General features: G+C 38.8%; 1 protein-coding gene across 3 annotated transcripts; it reads left to right on the top strand.

Moving 5' to 3' along the window:
* Positions 1 to 1,009: 1,009 nt before the first annotated feature.
* ypel2a (yippee-like 2a) lies at positions 1,010 to 8,820 on the top strand. 3 transcript variants are annotated; one of them, XM_083569209.1, is made up of 5 exons: positions 1,010 to 1,180; positions 5,098 to 5,141; positions 5,284 to 5,392; positions 7,754 to 7,944; positions 8,412 to 8,817. In XM_083569209.1, exons 1-5 carry the CDS (start codon positions 1,073 to 1,075, stop codon positions 8,476 to 8,478), a joined length of 519 nt encoding a protein of 172 aa, XP_083425335.1. In that variant the 5' UTR covers positions 1,010 to 1,072; the 3' UTR covers positions 8,479 to 8,817. The 3 variants fall into 3 exon arrangements, with proteins under 3 accessions (XP_083425335.1, XP_083425336.1, XP_083425337.1); XM_083569210.1 differs by having other exon boundaries at positions 7,754 to 8,820; XM_083569211.1 differs by lacking the exon at positions 7,754 to 7,944 and having other exon boundaries at positions 8,412 to 8,812.
* The last annotated feature ends 3,487 nt before the right edge of the window (positions 8,821 to 12,307 follow it).

The following is a 12,307-nucleotide window of genomic DNA, read 5'->3' as shown; positions in this document are numbered from 1 at the left end:
TGCAGCTTATAGACAGGTGCGGCTTACCGTAATTTCCAGGCTATAAAGCGCACCCATATATAAGCCGCACCCTTATATGACACACCAGCTGTTTATAAAAAACAGCTGAGAGAAAAAAAGCTATTTTGTCTCTGAACAGAATGAGAGAATCTTTCACAACAAGAATCTGAGACTATCATAGGCACAGGATCACTGAGACTAGATAGATGAGGACTAGATCTGTATTGTTTGGGTTCACCTGTCCCTCTGACAGGTGACATCCACGTCAAGGTTCAATGTTTTGTGCATGCTTTTCTTCGTAACCAGGTTGTTAATACTGATTATTTGAGTCCGCCGTGTCCTTCCTGACAGCCTGAACATATCTGGTCACTTTACTTTGACTTCTATTATCAACAACTGTTATCTGTTATCAACTGTGTGCAACTGTAGTGTCTGTTTTGTATGTAAATACCAAAGGTTTAGCAGTTCGATAATAATCAAATAAGTGTTTCTGGTACCAAGATAGCGATAATGGAAGTCACATTTTTATATTCTGATGATTAAAGTGAAACTTAACTGAAGCTCTTAGCTTGTGTCTGCTACCTCTGCTTTACAGCATACCTGTCTTCCATCAATCTTGCTTAGTCTATTGTATGCCATTGCCTCTCTCGTTGCATAATCTCTATGCAATATACCACCAAGTGTCTTCGGTTGTTATTGAGTACAAAACATTGAGAGTCATAATATGTTGTGTGTGTATGTGCTCATGAATGAGCAGTGGTGAAAAAAAGCAAGTCAGAGACACACAATCAATATGTATATTTATGCAAGTGTTTCTTGGGAAAGACTGCTAATAACTGTTATTTGGCTTGTTGTTCATTGTAATTCAAAGAGGATTAGGACTAGTCAATGGAGCTGGTGGCTAAGAGGACCTAACATGATGTCCTGGTGGCTAAAGAAGCTTCAATTTTTCTTTATGTAAGACTGAGAATGTTTGGACTACTGGGCTACTACTGACCAACCATTCCATTGCAATCTGTCCTGGGCTGAATTCCCACGGTGCTCCCGTGCTGCCTCACCTGCTACTGTTGCCATGACGCGGTCTAAGACCTTTCAGGCCTACTTACCAAACTGCCATCGCACATACAGCTGTATCCACTGCAGGGCTCATTTAGCCAACCACGACGAACTCATTTCCAAGGTCAGTACAAACCCTTTTATGATGTTTTATCCTATAAATACAGAACATAAGATTAACATTTAAGTGTGGTATGAGATATTTATTTGTATTGTAATGAACAAAACCCTGTCTATACACGTTCACAAAAAAAGCAGAGACCTCATTCATAGAGACATTTTTTGTCCACCATTATTTTTAAACAGAACAAACTCACAACACTCTTTTAAGGAGATTTTTTATGTGCAGAATGAAGCCGGCTTTATATAGCAACTATTGTCACAATTAAAAACATTTATACTTGTCAGTTTTTAATTGTGACAAAAGTTGCTATATAAAGCTGGCTTTATTCTTAGCCATTCTCAAAGAGTAGTGACCAGCAGCACTCTGCACATAAAAAATCTTCACATAACACAAGCACTTTCTTTCAGGAAAAAAGCACGATGGGCGATTTGGGGTCATTGGATTGGGGGGTCATCAGATTGTCATAGCTATTGGGCTTTTAACTTATTGTGCCAGAATGAGCTGCCTATGACCAGTATTAAAAAGCCAGACAAAAGTTTGCATGTGATTGTTCATTTAGAGGAATGTTCTTAGGAGAGATGACATACAAATGGAGAAAAAAGGTTTTCACTCTAAAGAATACCATGCCAACTCTAAAGCATGGATAGAAACAACATGAAACCATGTTGTGGTGGCGTTTTGCTAAAAAAAAAAGCAATGGTGCACTTCAGAAAACAGATGGTATGAGGACAAAGGATTGTTTAAAAATAGCACATTAAGACATTAAGCAGAAAGTTAACCAATTGGATCTTTCAGTATGGTAATCATTCTCAGCATCTCCAAAGTTAAAAGAAATGGCTTAAAGTAAAAGTACTGAAGCCCAAATGAATTGTGACCTGAACTGAAAAAAATGTTTGAGGACAAAAAATGTATGAACATGAAATGCATTGGGTAGCCAAGGCCTGCGGGCCTCAAATGAATACTTTTTAATTATTATAATCTGGATTATATAACTTTAGTTATTACATAAATCGGTTTAGTTAAACATGCTCCTGAGGTTCCAGTGACCAGCGTTCCTTGCCCATCTCCTATCCTTGGATCGACCCGCTCCGTCTCTGCCTGCCTCTGGATGGTGATCTCTTCAATTGTAGGCCACTCTGTGCAGCTGGGGATGGTTTCTCATCAACAGTCTGGAGATCCGTTAAATTACAGAGTAAGATAGGAGCTTTAAGAACCCAGCCATTAGGGAGGCACAAGCCAGTGCATTCTTAGTGCCGGTCCCAAGCCCGAATAAATGGGAAGGGTTGCGTTAGGAAGGGCATCCAGCTTAAAACGTGCCAAATAAATTATGCGGATCACGAATCATAAATTAATACCTGATTGGTCGAGGCCCGGGTTATCAACGAACGCCACAGGTAATGTCAGCCAACAGGGTACCGGTGGAAATTGGGCTACTGTTTTATATATATATATATATATATATATATATATATATATATATATATATATATATATATATAAAATCGAGATGTAAGGTAGATATGTTGTGTCATGGTGTGTGGATGGAAAGAGAAATGGTGTAGGGGTTATCCTGTAGGAAGAGTACAGTAAGAGTGTAGTGGAGGTGAAAAAAGGTGCTGATAGAGTGCCGATTGTGAAGCTGGAAGTTGAGGGGTTGATAAATGTCATCAGTGCTTATGCTCCATAAGTGGATTGGAGGGGAAGGAAAATAGGACCAGATGACATACCAGTAGAAGCATGGAGATGTTTAGGAGAGATGACAGTGGAGCTTTTATTCAGATTGTTCAGCAAAATTGTGGAAGGTGAGAGGATGTCTGAGGAATGGAGGAGGAGTGCGCTGGTACCAATTTTTTAGAATAAGGGAGATGTGCAGACCTGCAGTAACTACAGGGGAATAAAGTTGATCAGTCACACCATGAAGTTATGGGAAAGAGTAGTGGAATCCAGGCTGAGAGAAGAGGTGACCATCTGTGAGCAACAGTATGGTTTCATGCCGAAAAAGAGCACTATGGGCGCATTATTTTCTTTGAGATTGTTGATTGAGAAGGAATGAAAGTCAGTAGGAGTAAGACAGAATACATGTGTGTGAATGTGAGGGAGGGCAGTGGAGTGGTGCGGTTGCAGGGGGAAGAGGTGGTGAAGGTGGAGGAGTTCAGGTACCTGGGGTCAACTGTGCAAAGTAATAGAGAGTGTGCTAGAGAAGTGAAGAAAAGAGTGCAGGCAGAGTGGAGTGAGTGGAGAAGAGTGGCAGGAGTGATTTGTATCTGCAAGCGTGAAGAGGGTGGGTTCCCCCTTTTCCGTATGCCATCTCAGGAAGTTTTTTCTTTGCCACAGTTGCCACCAGCTCGCTCATAAGGGAACAAACTTACACATAAAGAACAATCTTATTCATTCTTTATCACTGCATTATCTGTGTAAATTTGCTTTGAGACAATGTTCATTGTTAAAAGTGCTATATAAATAAAAATGAATTGAATTGAATAAATCAACATGTAGGTAATGTATAGCTCTCCATGTTGCAACCCCAATTAGTTTAAATAAACCAATTGGGGGATATTGGGGATATTATTTATGAGCAGATCCTGAATTTTTTTAGGGTTAAAAATATTTTTTAATTCAGTGCACATGATGTGTGCATGTGTGTGTGTGTGCGCATTTGTGATGCATCAGAGCGGCTTGTGCAAAGAATGTGGGTCAGTGTGACACATTTTTAGCACAGGGAGGCATTATGGAAAGCCATAATGGGGGAGGGGGGGATTATTATGTTTTATACATTAGCACCCTTGTTAAATATGTTTACAGAACATTTTGTTTAATGTTCTGGGTTGTTTTTTTTGTTAATAAAAGTCACAAAAATACACATTTGCGCCTGATGCCATATATCCTTACAAAATGTTTAGGTCCTCTGGCAGAAAAACATCCTCACAACATAAAAAAGCCACCACCATATTTAACCATGGTCGTAAGGAAACTTTTTATATGGCTGCCTTGTTATTTGTGCGAAACCCTTTTCTTGTGTGGAAATAAAAAAAAAATAATGTCCCTATGTGAGAAAAGAAATAAAGATTTGCTGAAGCACATTTACTACTACCGTATTTTTCGGACTATAAGCCGCTACTTTTTTCCCATGTTTTGAACCCCGCGGCTTAAACAACGAAGCGGCTTATTTATGAATTTTTCCTGGGTTTTTCCCAGTTTCACAAACTTCAAGCCAAAAAACTGAGCGACATAACATTAGACCAATTAAATTTCCGAACGGAAACGAAACCTCACCTGTGTTCTGAGCTGCACGGCATCGGGAGAAAAATTATTTTTTTTAAACGCACGATGATGCCAAAAGATAAACTCCCGAGAGAAATTGTTGTGAAAGGAAGGAGGAAAACAGTGAACAATGACTTTCTTTGTAGACTACTGTTTAGATACAAGCCGTTGTAGCGTGTTGAGTCAGGGTCATGGGATAGCTCGCTAACTTCCAGTTGCAACAGAAATCATATAAGCACAGACAGGTTTCCAAAACTCGTGCTTTTTTATTTTTCTTGGCAACAGTGTACGGGTTAGTCAAAGAAACTTAGAAATAAGCATGAGAAAATAATAAGGACATATTTCTCGGTCTCCACACATGCAGTAATACCGGAAAAAATGCAGCGCCATGCTACTTCCAAAATACCGCTATGCTCCTAAAGGAAGTGCAACATATTTCACCCGTTACACCGTGTAACAGACACTGTATTTCATTAAAGCCTGTGTAAAGTTCATTAGTTTCAATGTAGACAATGCGGCTTATTTATGTTTAAAATAAAAATCTTTGTCAAATTCAGCGGCTTATATATGGGTGCGCTTTATAGTCCGGAAATTACGGTATTTCCTTTAATAAAACAGTTAACCCAGGCATTCGAATTTTTTATTTTTTTTTGCAGTCTTTCCAAGGTAGTCAAGGAAGAGCCTATCTGTTCAACTCAGTGTAAGTGTCAATCTCTGGTTTCATTTTGTAAGTCAAAGCGATTAGAGCAATTTTGAATGTAAACTAATGATTCACATGATTTATTAGCTTTATCATTGCTTCATATTTTTATGTTTTTTGTCTTTCTCTCCCATACGTTAAGGGTAAATATTGGTTGTGGGCCAGCAGAGGAGAGGGTGCTGCTGACAGGTCTCCATGCTGTGGCTGACATCTATTGTGAAAATTGCAAAACCACACTGGGTTGGAAATATGTAAGTATTTAATAATATGCTCTCTTTGAACAATTATGCACAGCAAGTCTACTTGAGACTTTTACTACTTTGTTCAGGACGCAAACCCTTTAAATACACATACTTATTTGATAATCGCCGCCTTTTCACTTACCTAAATACGGTTGCATTCGTGCAGCACTCGTGAAGAAAGCAACTTATGCTGGAGATTTGATGAAACATGTTTGAGAGTAATAATATTTTATCTGTAAGGTTTAACATCTTTATTTAGAAACCTTAACTAAAATAAATAATTTGTGTTGTTTTGTCCAAGAAACTCACAGAAAAGTGCTGAAAAACAATTAGCTTACCTGTTTACCCACCCTTATCCAACATATTGCCAGTGTAGTATTATAGCCATAATTGTAATCTATAGCATTCTAATTTGCCAGGAAAGCAAAAAAAATATATGTATATGAAAAATATTAAATAAATGTTTGTTATATCTAGTCCATACTGATGGTGACAGAAATGAGGGAACACAAAATTTAATGTGTAAGGAATAAAATACAACAGGGTCGAGCTGGCAGGGTTTCTGTAATGATAATGTAGTACATGGGAACTTTAGATGCACCACAGTAGAGGGAAGGGGAAAAACTAAAGTGTTGTGAACATGTATATATAAATTAATACTAATTACTAATACTAATTAATAATAATCAATATAGTTAATGATATTCTCCTAGAACAGAAAATCAGATTTTCCTGGGGCCCAACACAAAGCAGAATTCCTGGGCCCAACACAACGCAGAGTATTCTATCCACCTTAACTTTCTTTCGGCTTCTCCAATTAGGGATCATCCGCATGTTTGATTTGGCACATGTTTTTACGCTGGATGTCCATCCTAACGCAACCATCCCCATTTATCCGGGCTTGGGACCGGCACTAAGAGTGGCTGGGGTTGGGTCCCTGACCTGGGATCAAACCCGGGCCGCAGCGGTGAGAGCGCCGCATTCTAACCACTAGACCACCAGGGACCATTCTATTCACCTTAAGTTTTTCTATTTTGTGAAAACAACACATTCTGATGTGTTTATCTTTCTTGTATGCCAATGAAAATTGGACATTTTTTTTGACAGACATACTTTTTAGTATTTATAGTTACAGTAAATATTGTAGTGTGTCAATAAGAGAAGTTAATTAGTTAACTGCTATAGATCTTCACCAGCTTGCTCACATAAATGTTGAATATAGTACACATCTCCACGAAAAGCTTTACCATATCAACAGTTAAAATATTTTTTGTTAAATAAAACACATTTGAATCTGTTAATTATTTGTCTTAGATTTAAATGTGGTACCTCCATGTGAATAAGCTGATAGTATTAAAATGATAAGCATCAGAACAAGCGCATTTATATGAGCCTGTGGTTTGTATTACAGGCGGTTGAATTGTAATGTATGTTGGGTGGTAGGGGCCACAGGTATACAGGGAGTGAGTGAACAGAAAACAGGTGACATCCAATTATTTTTAGCATCTTTTAACTCAAACAAAGGAATCAGTGTTACCATACAAGAGACCATCAGACTTTGTCAGGCTGCTTTGGATAATTACAAGTTTATTGCTCAGCTGCTAATGTTGTTTAGGCTAAAAGTTAACTTTGTAAACACAGTGAGCCAAAACATTCCGTGCATTATAGAAATCTTCTTCTTCTTCTTTTTTCGGCTGCTGGGGTTTACCACAGCGGATCATCCGTCTCCATACTACTCTGTTCTCTACATCTGCCTCTTTCAAACCAACTACCTGCATGTCTCCTTCACCACATCCATAAAACTCCTCATTGGTCTTCCTCTTTTCCACCTTCCTGGTGGCTCCATCCTCAGCATTCTCCTATCGATTTACCCCATGTTCCTCCTCTGCACATGTCCAAACCGTCTCAATCAGGCCTCTCTCACTTTGTTTCCAAAATGTCCTACATGCACTGTCCATCTAATAAACTTGTTTCTAATACTGTCTAACCTCGTCACTCCAATGAAAACCTCAACATCTTCAGCTCTGCTACCTCCAGCTCCACCTCCTGTCTTTTAGTCAATGCCACTGTCTATAATCCATACAACATCGCAGGTCTCACCACAGTCCTATACACTTTCCCTTTCACTCTTGCAGATACCCTTCTATCACAAATCACTCCTGCCACTTTTCTAAACCCATCCACCCTTCCTGCACTCTTTTCTTCACTTCTCTAACACACTCTCCATTACTTTCACTGTTGACCCCAGGTAAACTCATCCACCTTCCCCACCTCTTCTCCCTGCAACCACACCACTCCACAGCCCTCCCTCTTATTCACACACATGTACTCTGTCTTACTCCTTCTGACTTTCATTCCCCTTCTCTCCAGCGCGTACCTCCAGCTCTCCAGGCTCTTCTCAACCTGCTCACTACTCTCACCACAAATTACAATATCATCCGCAAACATCATAGTCCACGGAGACTCCTGTCTGACCTCGTTCGTCAACCTGTCCATCACCACTGCAAACAGAAAAGGGCTCAGAGCCGATCCTTGATGCAGTCCCACCTCCACCTTAAACAGTCTGTCGTTCCTGCTGCACACTTCACTGCTGTCACACTGTCCTCATACATTTGTACATTATAGAAATAGTTAACAGAAATAAAATATTTATATACATATAAAATAATTTTAATACATTTATTGCATATGCTGCATGATATATAATGCATGCTATTTGTTTTTTTTCCTCTCATTTGTGTCCTATCTCTGTTGGGATATTAATATAGAGTCTGATTTTGTCACTGTCACCAGTATTATGCTTCACCAGAGCTACAGTATAAATTAAATGTCTAATTTGTCCAGTTTATGGCCAGGTCTAATATAAGCTTCTCTAAAGATTACACAATATTTTTTTAAGGTGTTATGATAATTTAAATCTGTACAGTCTAATGTTGCTTATCAGCAACCCTTTATTTAATTATGGGTTTATTTATTAAAGGCATAATGCAGCCAGATGACTTGATGAGCTCTCTCTTTTCCTCATTAGGAACATGCCTTTGAGAGCAGTCAGAAGTACAAAGAGGGCAAGTTCATCATTGAACTTGCTCACATGATCAAGGACAATGGGTGGGAATGACACCCTCACCATTTCATGGGATTGATGACATGAATGAATAGCTTGCTCCTGGAAATTAACCCACGTTACGTACATCTTGAGGATGTGATATATATAACCGGTGCTGTGCCTCTTCTTTGTGCACGTGTGTGTTTCTCAGCATCACACTGCGGATTTGCATTTTAACAGAGTTAATTGCAAATTAAGTTGATTGAAAGTTGATTGAGAAAATGCAGTGCATATACAGTGAGGAAAGTAAGTATTTGAACACCCTGCTATTTTGCAAGTTCTCCCACTTAGAAATCATGAAGGGGTCTGAAATCGTCATCGTAGGTGCATGTCCACTGTGAGAGACATAATCTAACAAAAAAATTCAGAAATCACTATATATGATTTTTAAACTATTTATTTGTATGATACAGCTGCAAATACGTATTTGAACACCTGTCTATCAGCTAGAATTCTGACCCTCAAAGACCTGTTAGTCTGCCTTTAAAATGTCCACCTCCACTACATTTATTATCCTAAATTAGATGCACCTGTTTGAGGTCATTAGCTGCATAAAGACACCTGTCCACCCCATACAATCAGTAAGAATCCAACTACTAACATGGCCAAGACCAAAGAGCTGTCCAAAGACACTAGAGACAAAATTGTACACCTCCACAAGGCTGGAAAGGGCTACGGGGAAATTGCCAAGCAGCTTGGTGAAAAAAGGTCCACTGTTGGAGCAATCATTAGAAAATGGAAGAAGCTAAACATGACTGTTAATCGCCCTCGGACTGGGGGTCCATGCAAGATCTCACTTGCAAGATCGTGGGGTCTCAATGATCCTAAGGAAGGTGAGAAATCAGCCCAGAACTACACGGGAGGAGCTGGTCAATGACCTGAAAAGAGCTGGGACCACCGTTTCCAAGGTTACTGTTGGTAATACACTAAGACGTCATGGTTTGAAATCATGCATGGCACGGAAGGTTCCCCTGCTTAAACCAGCACATGTCCAGGCACGTCTTAAGTTTGCCAATGACCATTTGGATGATCCAGAGGAGTCATGGGAGAAAGTCATGTGGTCAGATGAGACCAAAATAGAACTTTTGGGTCATAATTCCACTAAACGTGTTTGGAGGAAGAAGAATGATGAGTACCATCCCAAGAACACCATCCCTACTGTGAAGCATGGGGGTGGTAGCATCATGCTTTGGGGTGTTTTTCTGCACATGGGACAGGGCGACTGCACTGTATTAAGGAAAGGTTGACCGGGGCCATGTATTGCCAGATTTTGGGGAACAACCTCCTTCCCTCAGTTAGAGCATTGAAGATGGGTCGAGGCTGGGTCTTCCAACATGACAATGACCCGAAGCACACAGCCAGGATAACCAAGGAGTGGCTCTGTAAGAAGCATATCAAGGTTCTGCCGTGGCCTAGCCAGTCTCCAGACCTAAACCCAATAGAGAATCTTTGGAGGGAGCTCAAACTCCGTGTTTCTCAGTGACAGGCCAGAAACCTGACTGATCTAGAGAAGATCTGTGTGGAGGAGTGGGCCAAAATCCCTCCTGCAGTGTGTGCAAACCTGGTGAAAAACTAGAGGAAACGTTTGACCTCTGTAATTGCAAACAAAGGCTACTGTACCAAATATTAACATTGACTTTCTCAGGTGTTCAAATACTTATTTGCAGCTGTATCATACAAATAAATAGTTAAAAAATCATACATTGTGATTTCTGAATTTTTTTTTTTTTGATTATGTCTCTCACAGTGGACATGCACCTACTATGACAATTTCAGACCCCTCCATGATTTCTATGTGGGAGAACTTGCAAAATAGCAGGGTGTTCAAATACTTATTTTCCTCACTGTATATAGCACTAAATCATAAAGACAAAACAAAGTGAAAACAGGTAGCTGGATAAAATTACTTTTACAGACTAAACTTCAGTCCCATTTGCAGGCTTCCCAAATGGCTGTATCAACAGAGATAAATGTAGTGCAGCACCTTACAAATGTGATTGCTGGTCATTTTACTTAAGACAAGTAGACACTTCAAACCGACTATCAGTAGAACACTTGCTTTTTCTAGTTCCCTTTTGTTTAATGGTTTACACATGATTTATTTATACTCATATTTATTGATCTTAAATTGATTATTTGGTTCAGGGACAATTATTCTCATTTTGATCCTGTAGCAGCCCTTAGATTTTTTTAGTAGTAGTCTTTTTTTTTTAATGTTTCAAATGTTTAACCTTTTTTTCATGTATGTGGAGATTGTCATATACAGTCATGTGTAAATAAAAGTACACCTTTTTTGTATTCTGTGATTTTATATATCAGGACATAATAAAATCTTCTGGTCCCTAGCAGGTCACAAAATTTTAAAGTCGAAATATGAACAACACCACATGACCTATTACACAGTGTCGTTATATATAAAAGACAATAACACCAAAATATATGTACATTTAAGATGTAAAATAGCTGCCAAGTGCTGTTAATCAAAAGCCCTTGTCATTATCATGCATTTTGACCACATCAATTAAAGAACAAGTTTTAGTACTTTGCTGGTCAAAGGGCGAAAGACATTAGCTTTTTTGAGAAGCAATTGTTGCTGCTCATCCATCTGGAAAAGGTTTACAAGGCCATTTTCAAAATGTTATGTCTCTCATTCTACAGGGCAGAAAATTTTTCACAAGTGAAAAACAACACATTTACCAGTCGTCCCAGGAGTGGACGTCCCAGCAAATTCACCCAAGATTCAGATCATACAATGCTTAGAGAAATTGCAAAAAGTTAACTGTTACATATCAGACGCTACAGGCCTCAGTTAGCTTACTAACAGAAGTACTCATTTAGTACTTCTGTTCCACAAGACCTCTGGACCTCTTGGTTGAATAATATATATATATATATATATATATATATATATATATATATATATATATATATATATATATATATATATATATATATATAAAGTCATACCTGTACACTAATTTTAAAAGTGCTAGGACACTGTAAAATTTAAATAAAAACAGAAAACAATGATTTGCAAATCTAATAAGTCCATAATTGAATCATACTATTACAAATAAACTTTCTTTCGGCTTCTCCTGTTAGGGGTCGCCACAGCGGATCCTCCGCATGTTTGATTTGGCACATTTTTACGCTGGATGCCCTTCCTAACGCAACCCTCCCCAAATACATAACATAAATCAAATGTTTAAACTGAAGATGCCATTTTGTTGTAATACTTCACACTTTGTTGCAGCCATCACATTCAAATTACATATTCCTTTCAGTAAATGTTCTTTAAAACATTTCATATGTTTTCTATGTTCAATTATGAATAAAATATTAGGGATGCCGAAACAGTTTGTTGTGATGACGCAAACAGAAACCGCGGCCTGCACGTGCTTGTCTGAAGCAACATGTCTGCGGTGTGGACGTATTTCAGTATATCTGAGAAAGACCCACGGATAGCGATTTGCAAAACATGTAATGCCGAAATTTCAAGAGGGGGTGCGTCTGCAAAGACTTTCTCCACGTCGGGTTTAATTTATCACCTGAAATCCAAACATCCCGATCGCTATGCTGAATATGAGAGGAACGCGGCACAGAAAAGAAAAACCCCTCCGAGCACAAGCACTCCGTCTGTGGTGTTTCCCAGTGATATTGTTGTATTATTGTATCTTTAAGCAGTAGCACTTGTTCTGAATGCACTTTGTTTTTATGAAAGAACATATTTAATTTTACAACCTTTCAGCAGGCCAGAGGGCCTGTACATTATTATTTAATGTACACATGAGTGCATTTAAGTTAAACATTTAAGTTTG

Source organism: Silurus aristotelis (assembly GCF_946808225.1).
Source record: "Silurus aristotelis genome assembly, chromosome: 18".
Classification (NCBI taxonomy): Eukaryota; Metazoa; Chordata; class Actinopteri; order Siluriformes; family Siluridae; genus Silurus; species Silurus aristotelis.
The sequence above is the reverse complement of the archived record's forward strand: the minus strand, read 5'-3'. Positions and strand labels throughout refer to the sequence as shown.

What these genes read in the sequence shown, in the direction of transcription:
- ypel2a (XM_083569209.1), top strand. Translation starts at nt 1,073, where the DNA reads ATGACGCGGTCTAAGACCTTTCAGGCCTACTTACCAAACTGCCATCGC. An exon ending in GCCTATCTGTTCAACTCAGT is followed by an intron (nt 5,142 to 5,283) that starts GTAAGTGTCAAT and finishes CCATACGTTAAG; the next exon opens with GGTAAATATTGGTTGTGGGC. An exon ending in TCCCACCTCCACCTTAAACA is followed by an intron (nt 7,945 to 8,411) that starts GTCTGTCGTTCC and finishes TTTCCTCATTAG; the next exon opens with GAACATGCCTTTGAGAGCAG.